The sequence below is a fragment of the Cervus canadensis genome, chromosome 33 (assembly GCF_019320065.1).
Source record: "Cervus canadensis isolate Bull #8, Minnesota chromosome 33, ASM1932006v1, whole genome shotgun sequence".
Lineage (NCBI taxonomy): Eukaryota > Metazoa > Chordata > Mammalia > Artiodactyla > Cervidae > Cervus > Cervus canadensis.
Window position 1 is genome coordinate 6,572,060 of NC_057418.1, and position 21,877 is coordinate 6,593,936.

Here is a 21,877-nt window from a genome sequence, read left to right on the forward strand (position 1 = left end):
TTACATTTGTTCAGAGAACAAATTCAGGCTTGCAGAACTATTCTTGAAAACCCGACCACTCACAATAACTTTGATGGCTTTCCTAAACCAAGGGTAAAATAAAGCATAGATCAAAGGGTTTATGGCCGAGTTGTAATAAGCACACCAACAGCAAATCTCATAAATATAGGCCGGGGTTATGAAGCCCATAAAGGCATCAATCAATGAGTCAATACTATATGGTAACCACGAAATCATGAATGCTATGACCGTGATGCCCAGGGTTTTAGCTGCTTTCCTCTCTCTCTTGGCCACTCTGGATTTGTAACTTTCTGATGATGACTCTGTTTTGCCACCAGTATTTTCTATCTTTTTGGCCTGTTGTCTGGCCACAAGAAAAATATTACTGTAGAGAATTATCATAACAAGGGTAGGTATAAAGAAGGACAGAAAATCTATCAACACCCAGGTTTGATTTACAACTGTCTGGCAACCTCCTACACAGTTGAGGGCCCTAGACAGTTCCTCCAGCCCATTCTCATGGGCACCCGTGTAGAACACGGCACCACTGTAAGTGATGGGCAGGATCCAGGAGATGCTGATGCAGACCCCTGACACAGACACCGTGAACTTGGTGGGATAGACCAGGGGGTCAGTCACAGCAATGTACCTGTCGATGGAGATGAAGGACAGGTGGAAGAGAGAAGAGTAACAAAATGCTGTGTCAAAGCACGTGTGAAAAGTGCAGAAAGTTCGCCCGAAGTACCAGCAGCTCTCCACGGACCTGACCATGCTGAAGGGCATCACAGTCACTCCCACCAGGAAGTCTGCACAGGCCAGAGAGGCGATGAGAAAATTGGTTGGTGAGTGAAGCTGCGTGAAATGCAGGATGGCAGTCATCACCAGGAGGTTCCCAAACACGGCTAGGACAGCCCCAAAGCCATACACCGTGTAGAGAATCACCCGGGATGCGGGCGAGTAGGGGGTTTTCACACAGGATCCGTTCAGGTGCTCGTAGCAGAGCGGCCCAGCTGCAGAGGGGGATGAGTTGCTCATGATCTCCTCTTACATCTGGAGAATTCTGTCCTTGATTTCACAGACTTTCAATGCTTCTGAGGGAAAAACATACAGTAGGATGCCTGAGGAAATGATCACATGTTAGTAATATTGTTTTTCAATTTTCCATTTTTTTTTTTACTATAAATCTCAATTGTGTTCAATAGCAAAATAAAATACAAAAAATTACATTGGCCAATATCACTAGGGGTTACTTTTGACTAATGCTTAGTTCCCTTAATTTGGTAAAGTCCTAAATATTTTTAGATGTTTTACCTCCAAAGTTCCTCTTTTCAACAGGGAGTGATATGAGAAGTAATTATGGACTGAAAGCATCATCTCCTGTTAGGTTTATCTGCATTACTGCCTAAAGCACACAGTCCTCCCAGATAAATAAATGCCATCTATAGGAAAATCCCTAGATGCAATCCCTGTAGAGCAACGTGTGAATTTGGAAGATTATTTTCACGAGTAATTATTAAGACAGTTATTCTACAAAGTAACTCCTTGCATTAAGTTAGCCAAAGACTTTTTTTTCTTCTTAGACTTGAAATCTTCCCCTATTCTCACTTCTGCTCTGGACGCTTTCTTGAATTTTTATTACAAAGATAAAATAGGGTACAAAAAAAAAATAGGGTACAAGCAGTGAAAATTAACACTTGTTTTTTTTTCTCCGGTGAAGAATCAGTTCTGCATCTTCACTGGACACCAACAAACAGCAAAGAGAAGACACACTGGGAGCAACTTGCAATGAAAGCGCTAGAAGCACCATTCGTGTGTTTAGACACACCCTCCTTTCTGAGCTTCTACTACGGTTAGCGCTGGTGGAGAAAAGATCGTTGTCTTCTTAGGATATTGTCACTGGAAGCAGATTGCAATGTCTCTCCATCCACGTGAGAAATGGGTGTAAACCCTCTGTACTGCTGCTGTGGGATGCTCACAAACAGAAGACTTCCCATTCCCTTCTGTAGTGGGTTCCATGTTATCCCCGCCCTTGCAAAGGAAATGTCCATGTTCTAACCCCCAGAATCAGATCTTCTTTGGAAAAGAGGCCTTCATGGATTTAATAAAGAGATCACCCTGTACTATGAACAAGGGCCCTAAATCCAAGAGCAGTGTCCTTCTAAGGGACAGAAGTTGAGAAACAGGGAGAGTAGAGAAATGGCCTTGTGCAAATGGAGGCAGAGAATGGAATGATGCTACCGCAAACCAAGGAATGCTTAGAGCCTCCAGAAGCTGGAAGAGATAGAGAATGACTCTACCCAGAGCCATGGGAGGGGAGCATGGCCTGTCAATACCTTGCTTTCAGACTTCTAGTCTACAGGACTGTGAGAGAATACATTTCTGTGAGAGAATAGTGCTGGCAAGATTGTGGCTGTTTGTTACGGCAGCCTAGGAAACTAAGACACTCTCCTGGGTGATTTTCATTAGAATGGTTGGCAAGGAAGAAATTACAGCAAAGTATCAAAGGGTGAAAATCAACACAAGTCATTCAAAAACCTGGATTCATAGCTTTGAAGGCAAGTTGCACATAATGAGAGTGTCTATTGTCAGACATTTAGCAGTCATCACCTGATACTGTAGGTGTAATTATGTTCATTTTAAACAAAATATTTTTAGAGGAGTTTTAGGTTCAAAACCAAATTGTGTGGAAGGTACAGAAAATTCTAAATCCAGCTTGTACATCTGGAAGTTTTTGGTTCATGTACCGTTGAAGCCTGGCTTGAAGGATTTTGAGCTTTCCCTTGCTAGCATGTGAAATGAGCGCATTTGTGCAGTAGTTCACCTTGTATATGTGCACATCTTCCTTATCCATTCAGCTATAGAGAGACAGCAGTGTTGCTTCCATGTCCTGGCATTGGAAGCATGGAGTGTTAACCACTGGACCACCAGGGCCTCCTTTCATTCTCCTCACGGTGCTGAGTGTCAAAACCACCACCCACCAGAAGGTCAGCCAAGGTCAGAGAGGTGATGAGGAGCTGAGCTGAGAGGACAGCTGTTTGGACTGAGACCAGTGAGTAGGGCTGCTCGTATTTCAGAGAGCTTTATTATCAATTGCATTATTATTTTGAAGAGATCTTCTGTTATTCTGCTGTCATTGAGTTTGATTTCTACTCTTTATGTCATTTCTGGAAAAGTGATGAGCTACACCACACGAGTTTGGTATAAGCTATTGGGGGAGCCCATCTCCTAAGTTGGGAAGACAATGTCCCTAGAGAATGACTGTACAGGGCTTTGAATCAGAAAGTACCAAGGGTAAACCCTGGACTTGTAATCTTGGACAGTTTACCGGAACTCTCCTGGCATCAGATTGCTCAGCTCTGATTTGGGAGTGATAATACCCACCATAAAGAGCTGTGTGAATAGAGGTAAGGTAGGAAAAGACTTAACTTATGCTTAAATGCAATTAATTTCTACATTACGTTACCAATAATATAGAATAATACAGGTTAGTATAGCATAGTAGAGTTAGAGATATAATAACCATTAGCAAAAATAATAAAACAAGTGCAGGGTCTTTCCTTCCCGTTTATGACTTCACTCCTAAGGACTGAGTAGGATGATGGTGCTGACGCTGAAGGTGGGTGAGTCATGAACGCCTGTAAGCCAGAGGTGAAAGCTGGAATGCAGTTGGCTTCCTAGAGCAAGTGAGCTGGAAAGACCGGTGCCAGTGATTAGACACCCAAATTGGAGGGATTTCAGGTTTTAGTACAGGTCCACATTCTAAAATTCTAAAATCTATAACATTGAAAATTTGTGTCTAATTAATTTGTTGACAAACACTTAACATGAGGCTATTTCTAGTGTTAATTTCTTATCAGTCTATCTGAATATTCATGCAGATACATTAATACTGTTTTGACTCTCTGAGTATTGATGCAGAAATAATGCATTGATGACAAGTGCTTCACACAATCCACTGGTATATTCCAAATATTTAATGGATAGGCCTTTTAAATAAAAAAAAAAGAAAAAAGAAAAAAGTCTGATTTCTAACAGTCCTAGGGGTTCCAGATAAAAGATTGTATCTAGTAAATTACAAGTCCTAAGTAAGGACAGAGGCAGGATGCATGTGATATTCTAGAAGGAGAGAATTTCTAGAAACTGTGAAGCAGATTAGTGCATGGTCAAGAGCACAAACCCTGGATCCAATTGTCCTAGGATTGAACCCAGGCTCTCCCCAACTTCAAAACTGGCCCAGGCTTCAGTATTTTCAGCTGTGAAATGGAGACGATAATTTTACCTTCAACAAAGAGTTAGTACGATAATTATTAGGCTTAGTATTGCTAAAGCACATGATTCAGTATTTAACAGAGCAAGTGTTCACACTTTAAATGTTTTATACATATACGTATGTAAAAGTATATATATATGTATTATAGTTCTGAGAGAATGACTGAGTGCTCAGAATTAACATTAAGATGCAAAAAGGAAGAAGGACCCTGTGCCAGTGTTGACAATATTGGGGGGAGGCAAGACTGGTACAATCTGATGACCTTTGGGGGTTTCTGGGAGGTTGGGGGGTGAATGTTCCACCACCACGAGGAAGAATGCAAAGGATGCCCCCTCATTGCTGTGAAAGAGCAGAGACCTCAAATGAAGACCAGGCTCCTAAAAGGTGCACAGAACCGACACAGAAGGAAACATGTTTGTAAAGTTAAATCTCAATATTTATTCTTTGTAATGTCTTTCAATCTTAATTAATTTATGTTGAGATGCCAGTCTGGGGATCAGTGCTGAACGAAGTCAAACTCCTTATTTTTCAGAGGAGAGTGAGAACAATAAGAACAATAAAATGCGTGTGTTATATTGTTTGTTCAATTTACAGAACTGCCCTTTATTCTTAAATAATCTATTTCTTATATATTGATATGAAAACACACTTTTCTTCTGTGAAATTCTGCCAAAACATAAAGCTGTCCCTGCTATGGTTGCTGCTGCTGTCTCTGATGTCCTGAGTTGGCAAAGTTTATACTTGGCAAGTATCTGTTGGTTCCTTGAATTTTCTTTTTTACAAATGTTCTTATTTCTGAAACTTTTTAATAACTAAGGTGGTATTTTTGCATAAAATAACCCTCAAAATAAACCAGGGCAGCCCCTGGTCAATTCCAAACTTTTGAGACAGTGAAATCTCTTCCAATAGAAGCAGATATCCGAGAAATCAACTACATAGGAAAAGTAATATCTAATGTCGACTATGAAAAGAGTTGTGCTGAGTCTTTCTACATTGTTTTTGTTACTCAGAAAAACCTATTAGAGGAATATATGCTATTTGCTATTCCAGTGTTTGGCTCTCTCCTATATTCTACATACGGTGGGAGGTCCACCTTAGAGGTTTTCATATGAAGAGCCGGTTATATTCCTCTGAGGAGCACACTTTTGGGGAGAGAGGGGGACACAATATACCAACCAGATCATCAGAAAGCAGAAAGCAGTGTAACAGACAAATGAACAAAGTGGTTCTAAGATGGCAGGGGCTATGTAGATACACATTTCCAACCTCTATTGTTCTAGCTTTTCATTAATGAAGAAAATGAAGACACACTTTACCAGGTGGTGCTGGGACGTCCCGGGTGGTCCAGTGGCGAAGACTCTCCATTCCCAATTCAGGGAGCCTGCTTTCAGTTCCCGGTCAGGGAACTATGACCCCATGTGCTACAACTAAGACCCAGTACAGTCAAATAAGATAAAATAAATAAATAATAAAATTATAAGGTACTGTAAATAAATGAGCTATTAAAGGAGCACAAGATTTGAAAATATAATCATTCCTTATCATAATAATACATGATTTCCATTAAAAAATTGTATGCAATTTGGAAATTCATAATACTCAAAAGTGCCTTGAAATGTTTTGAAAGTAGAAGTCTTGCTGTAGAGAAGAGGCTCAAAGGAACCAAATAGTTATTAATAGAAACAACAATATTGTTTGTATTTGTTTGATGTGCAGACCAATCCTGCCATAGAAATTAAGATGCAATTTATCTAAATGATCCTCCCTTCACCCTCGGTGGGGGGGGAACCTCATACAGTAAAATATATAATGAAGAAGTGTAGGTTGAAATGATATGTCACAGGAAATCAATTATTCCCACCAGTGTCCCCATATCTCCAAAGAATTTTGTTTAGCCTTTCCTTTATGATGGCTGAATTTTTCCTTTGAAATAATTAGTACAAAGTTTGTTTTCATATTGCTCCCAGTGACTTGATGGCAGTGGCTGGACCACATCAGGGGAGAAAATTTAGTTACTGGTTATTTCACTTAATTTCTGACTCCCTGGATGTGAATACTGGCTCTGTGTGTGTGTGAGAGAGAGAGAGTATGTGTATACACACAGTCACATCTCACTCTTTCCAGCCCCATGGAATGTTGGCTGGCAGGTTCCTCGGTTCATGAAATTTTCCAGAATACCTAACTAGGTTGTCAGTCCTTACTCCAGGGGATCTTCCTGACCCAGGGATCGAACCTGCGTCTTTTGTGTCTCCTGTACTGGCAGGCTGATTTTTACCACTAGCACCACCTGGAAAGCCAGAACACTGGCTCTATTGTTTAATGAATATGCTATCTTGGGCATGAGACTCACTTCTTTATACCCCGGGTTCCTCACTTATGATGTAAAACAATAATAATATAGTAATAACATTCCCTTGCACATAGAGCTGTTGTGAAGCCTGAGTGGGGAGGTAAGGTGGTCCCAAGGACACAGTGAAAGATCCACGACTTAGACAAAGCACTCTTAGGTTTAGATGGCTTTTATCGTTGTACCCTGCCAGCTCCAAAGCTCATGTGTTACATACCAGAAACACTCAGTAAGTGTTCGCTGAAGCAAAGGCCAATAGACCAGTCCGCACAGAGCCAGAGTAAATTACACAAGAGAGAGATGAGGGCAAGTGCTTGTTGTTTTCTTAATAAGGAAGTTCTAAAATATTTATAATTTTAGACAGAATAAAATGTTGACCTAGGAAAGGAGGTGTTAAAACTAAATGATTGTCTAATATATGTGAAAGTCTACTAAAACAAAAGAAAGACAAGTATAAATGCATCGAACGAGATGTTAGAGTGCTTATTTGAATCCAGAAGCTTTAGATATTCAGCAGACTTTTAAACTTTGATTTTAGCTTTTTCATTTTTGAAATGAGGAAGTACGGTTTCTCTATCTCTGGTGGCACATGATCAGAGAAAGTCACTGCACTGACGAAGGCACAGTGGTGTCTGAGGAGGGTTCACAAATAGTCAGGAAAGAAGAAACGCGAAAAGCAAAGGAGACAGGGAAAGATATACCCAACTGAACGCAGAGTCCCAGGAATAGCAAAGAGAGATGAGAAGACCTTTTAAAATGAACAATGCAAAGAAACAGAGGAAAACAGCAGACTGGGAAAGACTAGAGATCTCTTCAAGAAATCAGGAGACATCAAGGGAACACTTCACACAAGGATGGGCACGATAACGGACAGAAATGGTAAGGACCTAACAGAAGCATAAGATATTAAGAAGAGGTGGCAAGAACACACAGAAGAACTATATATAAAAGGTCTTAATGACTCGGATTAACCACAATGGTGTGGTCAGTCACCTAGAGCCAGACATCTGGAGTGAGAAGTCAACTGGGCCTTAGGAAGCATCATAAGGAACAAAGCTAGTGCAGGTGATGGAATTCCAGCTGAGCTATTTCAAATCCTAAAATACGATGCTGTGAATATGCTGCACTCAATATGCCAGCAAATTTGGAAAACTCAGCAGTGGCCACAGGACTGGAAAAGGTCAGTTTTCAAACCAATTCCAAAAAAGGGCAATGCCAGAGAATGTTCACCAGAGAATTGTACTACCATGCAATTGTGTTCATTTAACATGCTAGTGAGGTTATGCTCAAAATCCTTCAAGCTCAGCTTTAACAGTGAACCGAGAACTTCTGGAAGTACAAACTGGGCTTAGAAAAGGCAGAAGAACCAGAGATCAAATTGCCAAAATTCACTGGATCACGGAGAAAGCAAGGAGATTCCAGAAAAATATCTACTTCTCCATCGATTTCATGAAAGCCTTTGACTGTATGGTTCAACAAACTGTGGGAAATTATTCAAGAGATGGGAATACCAGACCACCTTCCCTGTCTCCTGAAAAACGTGCGTGCAGGACAAGAAGCAACAGTTAGAACCAGACATGCAACAAAGGACTGGTTCAAAATTGGGAAAGCAGAAAGACAAGGCTGTATATTGTTACTCGGCTAATTTAACTTATATTCAGAGTACATCTAAATGTACTGGCCTGTGTACATCTGGCCTGTGAAATGCCAGAATGAATGAATTGCAAACTGGAATCAAGATTACCGAGAAAAATGTCCATAACCTCAGATACGCAGATGATACCACTCTAATGGCAGAAAGTAAAGAGGAACTACAGAGCCTGTGGATGAGGGTGAAAGAGAAGAGTGAAAAGCTGGCTTACAACTCAACATTCAGGAAACTAAAATCATGGCATCTGATTCCATCACTTCATGGCAAATAGAATAGGAAAAAAGCAGAAGCAGTGACAGATGTTATTTCTGGGGGGCTCCAAAATCACTGCTGACAGTAACTGCAGCCATGAAATTAGAAGACGCTTGCTCCTTGTAAGGAAAGCTATGATAAACCCAGGCAGCATAATAAAAAGCAAAGACATCATTTTGCTGACAAAGGTTTGTAGAGTCAAAGCTATGGTTTTCCAGTAGTCATGTATGGATGTGACAGTTGGACCATAAAGAAGGTTGAGTACCAAAGAACTGATGCTTTCCAATTGTGGTGCTGGAGAAGACTCTCGAGAGTTCCTTGGACAGCAAGGAGATTAAACCAGTCAATCCTAAAGGAGATAAACCCTAAATATTCACTGGAAGGACTGATGTTAAAGCTGAAGCACCAATACTCTGTTCACTTGATGTGAAGTGAAAGTCGCTCAGTCATGTCCAACTCTTTGCAACCTCATGGACTATAGAGTCGAGGAATTCTCTAGGCCAGAATACTGGAGTGGGTAGACTTTCCCTTCTCCAGGGGATCTTCCCAATCCAGGGATTGAACCCAGATCTCCCACATTGCAGGCAGATTCTTATCCAGCTGAGCCACACCTGATGGCAAGAGCCAATTCATTGGAAAAAAACCCTGATGCTAGGAGAGATTAAGGGCAGGAGGAGAAGGGGGTGACAGAGACAGAGGATGACTTTGAGCAAACTCTGGAAGATAGTGAAGGACAGGGAAGCCTGGTATGCTGCAGTCCATGGGGTTGCAACGAGTCAAACGTGACTTAGTGACTGAGCAACAACAAAGATTGTATTTTTGAAAGCAGTAAATCAAAATAAATTGATGATTTTCACTGTCAGAAGTGAAGAGTTGAGGGTAAACTAATGCTAAGCAGTCTAGGGTGCCTTTAAATAATTTGTTTCATATTTAACTATCAAGTAAAGATGACAGAGTTTCTCATAAGTACATTAAATCAGAAATAATATACAATCTCAGAAAAGGTTTACCAACTGAAAGCATTTGTTTAATAATAATCAGAAACGACATCCCTAATATACGATTGATTTATATTAAATGAGAAATTAGAGAAATAAACAAGGATATTTTGACATATACTCATCCCTGTCCCAATGATATGATGCTCTGATTTCTCAAACTTGATATCTGATTGCTAGAAAATAAAATTAGAAGAGAATCAAGCAATTTATTTAAAAATACAGAAATATAGCATTCTCTCGTCTTAGTACCAAAAACAAGTCTCCATGTCTGAAAAGTTGACTGGCTTCTATACAATGTGAATTGCTTAACTTGTTCAATTTCATATTTGTGGGTTATATAAAATGCATTTATCAGCCTCTGTCTGTCATCTTTTTATATCCTTCATTTCAGTTCTGTATTTTTTGGAACATATTTGTAATTTGGGCTTTCATGTATATTATTGAAAATCCTTATAAATAATCTTTGAAACAATGCAAAAGTGAACAAAACAGTAAGCTAATTTAACATAAAGTACAATAACAAATGACAATGTTAAAAACTCGTGTGTGCTCTAAACATAGGTTAACTGGTAAGATTTATAAAGTCCGCCAAAATTTTATGAGCAGACAATCACCAGGAAGTAGCCCATTCAACAAATGAATGTTATTTATAACATCAATTACCTTTCCCATAGTAAACAATTGGACAGATATTATAGTCGATACATTTATCTCTGGGTTGATTTTACCCAATTCTGAGATTATATTTCTGGACTCACAAGTCTGAACATCTGACAGGGCAGTCACTACTTTGCCCTTCCTGAGTCAGAAAATCTCTAAGCATTCCCCAGCTACACTTACACTGTAATATTAATTAAAAAAATATTTCAGAGGAATAAAGAGAAGCTATAACCAGGAATTAAACTATTATAAAGTAATAAAAGGGAGGATTTTGAATAACAAAACATTACAGTTTCTATCTATACCTTTTTTTACATTTTCTCAAGAATGCTGCAAGGAAGGGATTAATGACTAGAGATTGTACAGTGAAGTTCAGAGACAAGTAGCAGCCCGAAATCAAAGGTAAAATGCCACGTTTCTGGCTCCAAGGTCATGCTGTTTCCATAACAACCAGGTTTTTATGTTATATTGACCAAAGAATGATGAAACTGAATTTAAGCCTTCAGGTCATATTGGAAGCATAACTTATTCTTTTACTTTACAAGATCTTGCATGTATATGATTAAGCTTTCTGCCCAATGGTGTGTTCACTGTGAATCTATATTCAATTCCTCCATCTAAAATGTGGGCTTACCCGGAAAATAAATTTACTGTTGAGGAATTCTCTCTCAAGACTTTGCCAGTGACAATGAGTTTGATGGCTTTTCGAAACCAGGGATAAAAGAAAGCATAAATCAAGGGGTTCATAGCTGAGTTATAATAAGCAATCCAAACCAGTATTTCATAAACATACGTGGGAGTGATGAAACCTAGGAAGGCGTCAATGATGGAATCTAGGAAGTAAGGCAGCCAGGAGATGAGAAACGCCAGCACTGCGACGCCCAGCGTTCTTGCAGCCTTTCTCTCCCTCTTGGCCACTCTGCCTTGGTAGCTGTCTGAGCATCACCCAGTCTTATTGCTCAGACTCTCAATTTGTCTAGCCTGCTGTTTAGCAATGAGGAAAATCTTGGAATAAAGAACTATCATCACAAGGGTGGGGATGAAAAATAATAGAAAATCCACCAATACCCAACTCTGATTGACTGCAATTTGACAGCCTCCCACACAGGTGAGAGCACTTACTAGATCCTCCAGGCCAGCTGCATTTGCTCCTGTGCCAAGAAGGGAAAAAGAAAAGATAATCGAGAAGAGCCAGGAGAAGGCAATACACAAGCCAGAAACAGACACAGTGACCCTGGCTGGATAGACCAGGGGGTCAGAGACGGCAATGTACCTGTCCAGAGAGATAAAGCACAAGTGGTAGATGGAAGCGTAACAGAATGAGCCTTCAAAACAAGAGTGGAGTTGACAGTAACGCTGCCCAAAGTACCAGCAGCTCTCCACGGACCTCACTGTGCTGAAGGGCATCACGGTCACTCCCACCAAGAAGTCCGCACAGGCCAGGGAGGCGATCAAGAAGTTGGTAGGAGAATGCAGCTGCTTGAAGTGGAGAATGGACATCATTACCAAGAGGTTTCCAAATACAGCCAGCACAGTTCCAAAGATGAACACGGTGTAGAGGATGAGGCGGGGACCTGGCGAGTAGGGGGTTTTCACACAGGATCCGTTCAGGTGCTCGTAGCAGAGCGGGACAGCTGCGGCAGGAGACGCAGTGCTCATGATTCTCTGATTTGATACCTGGAAACCTGTCACCCTCTGTGGCCCAGGATGTCATTCTAGTTTTCAAAATGTCCTTAAAGAAAAGATAAATACAATGTCAGCAGTTGCCAGAGTATTCTGTCTTTAATTCCTTATAAGTGCAAATCTTTATTTGCATGTTTGGAATGTGATTCATAGCCTCATCTTGTAAAAAAATCACTTCCAAATGAATAAGCAGCTAATTTTCAACATTATATAAAATGCTGTTAATTTAAATTTTAAAAAATCTTACCTCGTTTTTCATATCAAAGGAGAGGTTGTCTTCAAGAAGGTATTACATGATATGTGTTCGAATACCACATTTTATTAGCATTATTTCCCTAATTTATCAGAGCAATGATAATGCCCCAAACACTCTCTCCCCTCAGGAATATAACTAAATAATTTCAATTCCCAAAGCCCTTAAGACTGAATCCCCATAAGTTTAAGGTGCTTAGAAAGAAAAAATTAAATAACAATTATGTTTATGCTAAAATAAGTCTATGCCCTACTAATTTCCTACTAATGACATTTTAGCTTTGCATGGAACAGAATAGCGACTATCCTTTAAAATCTTTGAGTGGGATTTGAAAGTCATATAATTTGCTATTATTAAATATTGCCCTTTCACTTTTGTTAGAACCATTTATGTATGATTTCTGTGTTGAATGTCACTAGAACTCTTTCAAATAAACTCTTTATCCCTACCAGTGTTGATTTGTGTTAAAGAAATTAAACGCGTGAGCTCAGTTGCTCAGTCCCTCCGTCGCGTCTGACTCTTTGTGACCACACGGATTATAGCCCACCAGGCTCCTCTGGCCATGGAATTTTCCAGGCAAGAGTACTGGAGAGGATTGCCATTTCCTTTCCCAGGGGATCTTCCCAACACAGGGATCTAATATGTGTGTTTTATGTCTCCTGTATTGGCAGTCGGATTCTTTACCACAGCACACACTGGAAAGCTCAAAGAAGTTAAATAATCATATGTTAAATATTTGAATGATTCAGGCTTACATTTAAAAATTCTGACTTGGGAAAGTGGGGTAGTTTGCCTCAGGGAACAAAGGAAGTGTAAGTACAAATAAAGCACTGTTTCTGCTCCTGTTGTTGTTGGAGTTGCCGTGAGAGCAGTATGGAAGATATTCAAAAAATTAAAATGTTGACAGGACTTTTGGAATGTGGATATTCCTATGTTACACTCTGGATCTTACCACTGACAAATCTCCTTTTCCTCTCAGCATTCTAGAACAGATCTCACCTTAGTTTTTAAAAAAAGTGTTTTCTGGGGCTTCCCTGATGGCTCAGTGGTAAGAATCTCCCGAACAGTGCAGGAGACACAGGTTCGATCCCTGATCAGGAAAGATCCCAGAGGCCAAGGAGCAACTGAGTCCGTGCACCGCAAAGCTGAGCCCGAGCCCCAGAGCCCGGGAGCCGCAAACCGAGGCCACGTGCTGCAGCTCCTGAAGCCCCCGCCCCACGTGCTCGGCAACGAGAAGACACGGGGATGAGACTGCGCACTGCAGCTGGGGACCAGCCTGCTCGCTGCAACCGGAGAAAAGCCTGCGCCGCAGCCAAGACCCAGCGCAGCCCTAAACTGGACAAATACAATGACTTTTTCTGAGGAATGACTTCTATGTTTAAAAATCAGCTTTTTCATACTGAGGCATAAAATAAATTTGAAAAGTTTACATTTTTAGCACGCACGGATGGATGACATGATAAATGTATCCACCCTTATATTCACCACCACAACCAAGGTAGAAAGCAACACCGTGACAATTCTCCTCAGGCCCTTTTATAGTTAATCTCACCACACATTTCCTTTCTCCTGTCCTGGGGAAAACGCGGATCTTCATTCTATGGCTAGAGATTAATTTTCAAGGCCTAAAAATCTTTTATGAAAAGAGTCACAAAGTTTGTCCTCTTTGGTGTCTGGCTTATTTCACTCAGGTCAATGTCTGTGAGTTTCATCCATGTCTGAGTACACTTTCAGCTCATTCCTTGTTATTGCTAAATGTAATTCCATTGTCTGAATATACCACAATTATTTTATCTGTATTTTGCTATTGTTCAGTTGCTCAGGCGTGTCTGACCAGTTAATAAATATTCAGACTGTTCAGCTTGGGGTTGTCATATTGGGAAGTGTAGGTTTAACTCTGCAAGAAAGTATATACTATCTTCTAAAGTAATTGGATCATTGTATACTCCCACCAGAAAGCTATGAGTGTTCCAGTTTGCTCCAAATCTTTCTTTCCTCCTGGTGGATTGTCTATCGACTTAAAAGACTTTGGAATAAACCAAAGATCATCCATTATACTTTATCTTACTTCTTCAACTCCATGTGAGAGGCCAACGTGTGGACCAGTAATTATTACAACTCAATGTGGTGACGGTCGGACACAGAGAGTGCAATGGGGGTCACCACAACGAAGCGGGGAACTGTATCCGCAGGCAATTTTCCCAAGCAGGTGACTATAAAGAGGGTCTAGGAGATATAAGGTAAAAACAGACAGGGGTTTCCCAGGCAGAGAAAGGTGTGTGTTGAGGCTGGGAGATGTGGGCTGGACGCATCCGCAGGGCTGAGAGCGGCGGTAGCGCGCAGGCGCAGTGTGGGGCCGGCGTGCGCTCCAGGAGCCCTGCGCACAACCTGACCTCACCCCCTCGTTTTGCCCGGCTGTTTGGATTTCTGCAGAGGTCAGAGGGCAGGAGGGGCGAGGACATGAAATACCCGTGGTGAGCGATACAAATCTTCACTCCACCTGCTCAGGGATGCTAGATAGGATTTATTTTTCTGCAATACCCTTAAATCTACCTAGAGTCTCACATTGCACCAGGTACAAGAAAAATACCCCAGTAAATACGGGGATTGTGACCTTTATCCCCACAGTGTCATCCATCTTCGGAGAGCTTGGTCTCACACTAGTATCTGTGGGTGTTCTTTGAGGTCTGTCTTCTGAGGAATGCATTTTCCTACCTCTAAGGGGCAGACTTATAATCTTTCCTGGTGGCTCTGTCCGTGGAATTTTCCAGGCAAGAGTACTGGAGTGGGTTGCCATTTCCTTCTTCAGGGGATCTTCCTGATCCAGGGATCGAACCCTGGTCTCCCGCATTGCAGGCAGACGCTTTACAGAATTCGCCTACCAATGCAAGGGATGTGGGTTGATCCCTGGGTCAGGAGGATTCCTTGGAGAAGGAAATGGTAACCCACGCCAGTATTCTTGCCTGGGAAATCCCAGGTACTGTAAGCCCGCCAGGCTCCTCTGTCCACGGGGTCACAAAAGAAAAGACAAGACTTAGCGACTAAACAAGGGGCAGGGTGGGCAACGTTTCCCTTTCCAGAGGGGAAACGCTCCTTCCACCCTCGCTGGGAGGTGAAGTCTCCCTGAAAATATGTGCATCTACTCAGCATATCTACTGTGCCTGATTATCACTTTTCAAGAAATGACCTGAAGAGCAGAAATAAAGCACAAGTGGAATGTTGAACCATGACTCTTGGTAGCTTCCATCGCTGCTAAAGAAAGCACGTAATTAATATATACCAGAAGAGTTGGAGCATCTTAAAGATCTGCTGAAAGAAAACCGTAAAAATACTTTAAAATATTAAGATATAATTCCTTAGATACTTTATCTATATAAGGTGCAGTTTCTCAAATATACTAATGTACCTATGTCATAGTTTCATTAGATAAGACAAAAATATACCAAAAATATATTCTCAAAAGATATTCCCCCCCACATAAAACAAACGAACACACAGATGAAGCTAATGATGCTTCAATAAAAATAAAGGTGGTATGATTAATATCAACTTTAACCTATGTATTTTAATCACAAACATTAAAATGATAAAGCTAAATTACAAAGTAAATCCCCCTCCCCAGACACAGACACTGCCTGTTATACATAAAGTTACATTTGGTAAAAGTGTAATATGGGGACCTAGTCCATATATTGTTTTATAATCTTGATCAGATTTTTTTGCTTCTGTTTTCTTTTGATTTTAGTGAAAAAAAATATATTGTGGTTGTTTTACCACATGTTACAATGTTACATGTCTTACCACATGTTACAAATATTACAGGGCATTTGTTCTTTTTAATGGTTTTATAATGTTTCATTTCAAAAGTAGAACATAATTGATTTAATTTGCACCATGTCAAGCCTAGTTTGTTTCAATCTATAATTGAGAGATACACAATGAATGTCCTTGTCATGTTTCCTTCCTTGCCTGACTCTATCTTCTTAGGCTTGCTTGGCAGAAATGGAAGTACAGAGTCAAGTGACATGTGATTTGAAATTTTACATAAATGTCTTAATTTTCCTCCAAGAGAAGAGATACTAAATTGTGTTTTTCCCATATGTATATGAACATGCCCAACTCTCAGCAGTATGCTAAACTTCTCAGAATCTAATTAATCTGCTATTAATGATCCTTTCAATGCTGTCCTTCCAATTTGAGATATGAAACTCTATTACATTTTAACTAACTTTTAAAATTATTTGTACATTGGACATTTAAATGTATTTATTAGCCACACCTCTGTAAAATTTCCTGTTTATTTGTTTAGTGGGACATTTGCCTCCATCTTTCTATTGTGTAAATTGCTCTTACATTTTTAAAATCTACTAATTCTTCATCATGCATGCTGCCAATAGTTTCTCCAAGTTTGTCTGCTTTTCCTTAACATGGTATTCTTTTTCTTTGACGTTTAAAAATTAAGTGCCTGAGTCCATATGGATTTTCTGTCATGATTCTACCAATAAATTAAATATATACATATATGTTTTCTTCTGGTTTTTTAGCATCTGGAAGAAATCAGTTTGGATTTTGTGAAATACATGAAGCAAGATCCTTAAGAATTTTTCAAAAATTTTTATACAACAACAGTTCTAAATTACACATTTTTCCAATAACATAGATAACAGTGGTATTTTTTATCATGAACAGTGTATAAGCTCCAAGTAGTGCCTATAGAAGGAAAAACAACCAACAATTGCTCTCCATCATGAGCTGGAAGGTAAAACAACAAACTTCATGAAATGAGAAAATGGTTACATAAAGGGATGCAACTATGATAGAAACTGGGCTTCCATTTGGCTAATGGTTATTCCTACATTTACAAAATATCTCCTAAAAAAATAAAACATGAATCTCATCCTGAGTCTGAAATGGCCAATGGATACATCTCAGAGACCTTTAGGAGCTCTAGAAGACTGGACCCCAAGAATCAATTTGCTCAAAATAATTGCAGACTGAGTCCACAGAACCACCTGACATTAACAGGGAACAGAGAAGGAAGAAACATGAAAATGAAAAAAAAGTTAAGTGGTAAGAAAGGTAAAACAGGAACAGGCTTGAAAGAAGAAAATAACAACTGACAGAGCAGGATGGTGTAAAGATTTGAGGAAACTAGAAATTATGACCCCTGTGTCGACCACTATTAAATAACATGGTTCTATCAAATGCTCAAAGGATGTTCACTTTTCGAAATATGTAAACGTATCAAAGTGAAGCTGCTAAAGTTGAGATACCATGTCTCCTCTTCAACTGAATGATCATTTTCAAGTCTGTTATTTCATGCAATAATCACTACAGAAATTTCCAATATATCACCAGATCAACTTGAAATTTTTCAAATCATCGATATGAAATTTAGGCTTTAGAAGTTATTTTATAATTCATAAACTGTCTTTCAATATTGCCAGTTTACTAAGTTTTATTGCTCTCCAAACCAATGGTAAATGAAGCATAAATCAAATGATTTAGGGAAATTTGCAATAACTGAACCAACAAAGTATCTCATAGCGTATGAAGTGTGATAAAACTTAAAGAAGAATCAGTGAATGAATCAGATACATCAAGTAATCATGAGACCAAAAGTGCTACCTTGTGAAGCCCAGGGTTTTAACTGATTTACTCTGTCTCTTAGCCACTCTGATCTTGCAAGTCCCTGGTAACAAATTTATTTTCTAGTAATATTTTCCATCTTTAAAAAGACTGAAACAGACTAAAGTCTGTTTTCTAACCATAAGAATAATATTTCTGTACAGTAGCATCTTAACAAAGCCAGGTGTGAACAATAATAGAAATTCTATCAATATCCAAAACAGATTTAAACAGGTTGAAAATCACTTACTAAGCAGAGAACGATTACTAATCCCTCCATCCCATCATCTCTGACATCTGTGTACATCTTGGCACCACTGTATGCCAGGGGCAGGATATAGAAGATGCTGAAGCCAATCCCTGACACAGACACCATGCAGACTTAGACATGATACTTTTAACTGCATCCCAAAAAAATTCCCTGGGAAAGTAATCAAAGCAAGAAAAGTAGCATACTGGAGAAAGTTAATCACGGAGAAATTTTTGATAAATTGGGAATGAGTAGATCAGTTTGTAAGGAAAATAGGAAAGGAAATAAAAGGGAACAGATATGTTTATAGGTAACAAAGGGAAGAGTCAATGGAATAAGAGAGAAAAGGTGGGAATGACTGCAGGGAATGGGAAATGGTGCGTTCTACAGCAGCTAATAATGGGTTTAACATTTATTAGTCAAATAAATATTTTTGGAGAAGCAAAAGGGAAGTGTACATCCTAACCGACTGACGCATTGATTTATCCAATTAAACTGGGAAAGCAATTTGTTTTCTCTGTAGTAACAATCTTACTTGATTTTTAAAAATTCATTCATTTGTAAAATATGATGATACCTTTAACTTCCTCAACCCAATGACTTACATTTGTTCAGAGAACAAATTCAGGCTTGCAGAACCGTTCTTGAAAACCCCACCACTCACAATGACTTTGATGGCTTTCCTAAACCAAGGGTAAAATAAAGCATAGATCAAAGGGTTCATGGCTGAGTTATAATAAGTACACCAACAGCAAATCTCATAAATATAGGCCGGGGTTATGAAGCCCATAAAGGCATCGATTAATGAGTCAATACTATATGGTAACCACGAAATCATGAATGCTATGACCGTGATGCCCAGGGTTTTAGCTGCTTTCCTCTCTCTCTTGGCCACTCTGGATTTGTAACTGTCTGATGATGACTCTGTTTTGCCACCAGTATTTTCAATCTTTTTAGCCTGTTGTCTGGCCACAAGGAAAATATTACAATAGAGAATTAGCATCACAAAGATAGGTATAAAGAAGGATAGAAAATGTACCAACACCCAGTTTTGATTTATAACTATCTGACAGCCTCCTACACAGTTGAGGGCCCTAGACAGTTCCTCCAGCCCATTCTCATGGGCACCCGTGTAGAACACGGCACCACTGTAAGTGATGGGCAGGATCCAGGAGATGCTGATGCAGACCCCTGACACAGACACCGTGAACTTGGTGGGATAGACCAGGGGGTCAGTCACAGCAATGTACCTGTCGATGGAGATGAAGGACAGGTGGAAGAGAGAAGAGTAACAAAATGCCACATCACAGCATGTGTGCAAAGCACAGAAACTTTGCCCAAAGTACCAGCAGCTCTCCACGGACCTGACCATGCTGAAGGGCATCACAGTCACTCCCACCAGGAAGTCTGCACAGGCCAGAGAGGCGATGAGAAAATTGGTTGGTGAGTGCAGCTGCGTGAAATGCAGGATGGCAGTCATCACCAGGAGGTTCCCAAACACGGCCAGGACAGCCCCAAAGCCAAACACCGTGTAGAGAATCACCCGGGATGCGGGCGAGTAGGGGGTTTTCACACAGGATCCGTTCAGGTGCTCGTAGCAGAGCTGCCCAGCTGCGGTGGGGGCCGAGTTGCTGCTCATGATCTGCCCTTTACACTCAGAGAATTCTGTCCTTCTTGATTTCCACGGACTTTCAATGCTTCTGGGGGAATACATACAGTAGGATGCCTGAGGAAATTATCAGACATTAGTACTATTGTTTTCTCAAGTTTCCTTTTTTATTAGAAATCTTAATTAAGTTCAGTAACAGAATAAAATGCAAAAAATTTACATCAGGCAAAGTCACTGGGAGTGAATTTCAACTAACTAAAGCTCAGATCCCTGAATTTGATAAAATTTCCTTTTGGTCCTACATATCTTTAAAAAATTTTTTACCTTCAGATTTCCTCTTTGCCACAGGCACTGATATGGGAAGTAATTATAGCATCAACTCCTGTTAGGTTTATCTGCCTTACTGCCTAAAGCATACAGCCCTCCCAGATATATAAACGCCATCAATAGGAAAATCCCTAGATGGAATCCCTGTAGTGTGAGGTGTGAACTTGGAAGTTTATTTTCAGTAGTGAGTGTGCAGAAAGTTACTGTAGAAACAACCATTTTAATTAGGTCATTATGTTTCTTGAGCTCAAGATTTTTTTTCTTCTCACACTTGAACTTTTCCCCTATATTTAGTCCTGCTGTGACCACCTTCTTGGATTTTTGTTACAGAGATATAATAAGGTACAGGCACTGGGAGTCGACACTTAGCTTCTCTCTCCCAATAAGAATAATTTTTTTTTGCCTGCTAACAGGAAAGGTAGCATACAGTGTGAGCAACTTGAGACGGATGAATTACATTTCAGGAAAACATTAAAAAAAACCACCATGGTATTTAGACATGTCCACATTTCTGAACTACTACGACTGTCCGTGCTCTTAGAGAAAAGATGTGTTCTCTTTTCAAGACATCGTTGGAAGTGGGTCTGTAATGTCTCCTCATCCACGTGAGGAGTCCACACATTAAACCCTCCGAGTGATTCACATTTGTTTCTGAATCCACGTGGTAGAACTTTCTGTCCTTTGTGCTAAAAAATTTCAACAAAGGAATAATGAACAGAAAACTGAAACACAGCAATACATTTCTTGGTAATTTCCCACCCTTGGAATGTCAGGACAGGGCAGAGCAAAAGATAGTATTACCCAGGCTTCTTCAAGGATTCCAGACTCTGGTCACTGTAGGGCCACTGACTTTGAAGATATATCTGGACTTGTTCTTTTGAATTGTGCCATAGGAATTATTATTAATTCATCTGGTCATCTGACTCCTAATCACACACACAAAAAATACTCTTACTGATCTCTTAGATTCTTCCTAATGCATTCTGAGAGTTTGATTTTGTAAAATAATCAGTTACTTAAGTCGACAAAGGTGTAGGCTAGGCTTTCTCAGCTTCAGCACTATTGACATTTGAGTTCTGATAAGTTTTGATGTGGCATCTGTCCTGTACATCAAAGGGCATCTAGCAGCATCCCTGCTACTAGATGCCAGTAAAATCCCCTTAATTATGAAAGCCAAAAATATCTCCAGACACTGAGAAGTGTCCTCTGAGGCGCAAATGTATCAGAGAGGAATGACTGAAATGAACTCAGTTGGGTCTGACTCTTGGCAACCCCACGGACACCTCTGTCCATTCCAGGCTCCTCTGGCCATGGAATTCTCCAGGCCAGAACACTGGAGTGGGTAGATGTTCCCTTCTCCAGGGGATCTTCCTTCCCAACCCTGGGATCGAATCCAGGTCTCCCACATTGCAGACGGATTCTTTACTGTCTGAACCCAATATATTAGTGGATCTGCCTTACTTAGAACCATGATTCTAGGCAAAAAAAAGGATCACATGATCACAAGTATTACAAGTATCACCTGTCATTTGGGGTACAGAAATAACTTTATCTCCCTCCATTATTTTAAATTTATTCAGTAATTAATTCTTTAATCCAAGGCATAGTTATTGAGTGCCAGGAGCTGGGTACAAAGGAATGAACGAAATAGACATGACCCCTTTCTTCATGAAACTTTCAGTCTTGAAAGGAGAACAAACCTTCAACAAGTAAGCAGATAAGTGGATGTATGAATAAAAATTGGGGGAAGTATTACGACGGTGAAAGGCAGTATTGTGTGAGAGAGCAGTAACCGCCTAGACTGCCAGGTGCAGACAGTAAAGTTCCTGCCAACAGAATAAACCCAAAATGCTGCTGCAACTTTGTAGACTTTTAATGTAATATATGGGCTTCCTTGGTGGCTCAGTGGTAAAGAATCTGCCTGCTAATGCAGGAGATGCGGGTTC

At 40.1% G+C, this 21,877-nt stretch overlaps 3 protein-coding genes across 3 annotated transcripts; all 3 read right to left on the reverse strand.

The window, feature by feature from the left end:
* On the reverse strand, positions 1-2,048 carry LOC122433830 (trace amine-associated receptor 6). Its single transcript, XM_043456788.1, has 2 exons — positions 1,898-2,048; positions 1-1,043 (listed from the first exon to the last, which is right to left on the reverse strand). Exons 1-2 carry the CDS (start codon positions 2,046-2,048, stop codon positions 1-3), a joined length of 1,194 nt encoding a protein of 397 aa, XP_043312723.1.
* Positions 2,049-10,811: 8,763 nt separating this feature from the next.
* Positions 10,812-11,840, reverse strand: LOC122433831 (trace amine-associated receptor 7a-like). Its single transcript, XM_043456789.1, is given in 1 exon segment — positions 10,812-11,840. A coding segment is annotated over 1 exon segment (1,029 nt).
* Positions 11,841-18,596: 6,756 nt separating this feature from the next.
* Positions 18,597-19,640, reverse strand: LOC122434002 (trace amine-associated receptor 6-like). The gene has a single exon (XM_043457113.1). The coding sequence runs from the start codon at positions 19,632-19,634 to the stop codon at positions 18,597-18,599; it is 1,038 nt and encodes a 345-aa protein (XP_043313048.1). The 5' UTR covers positions 19,635-19,640.
* Positions 19,641-21,877: the final 2,237 nt, after the last annotated feature.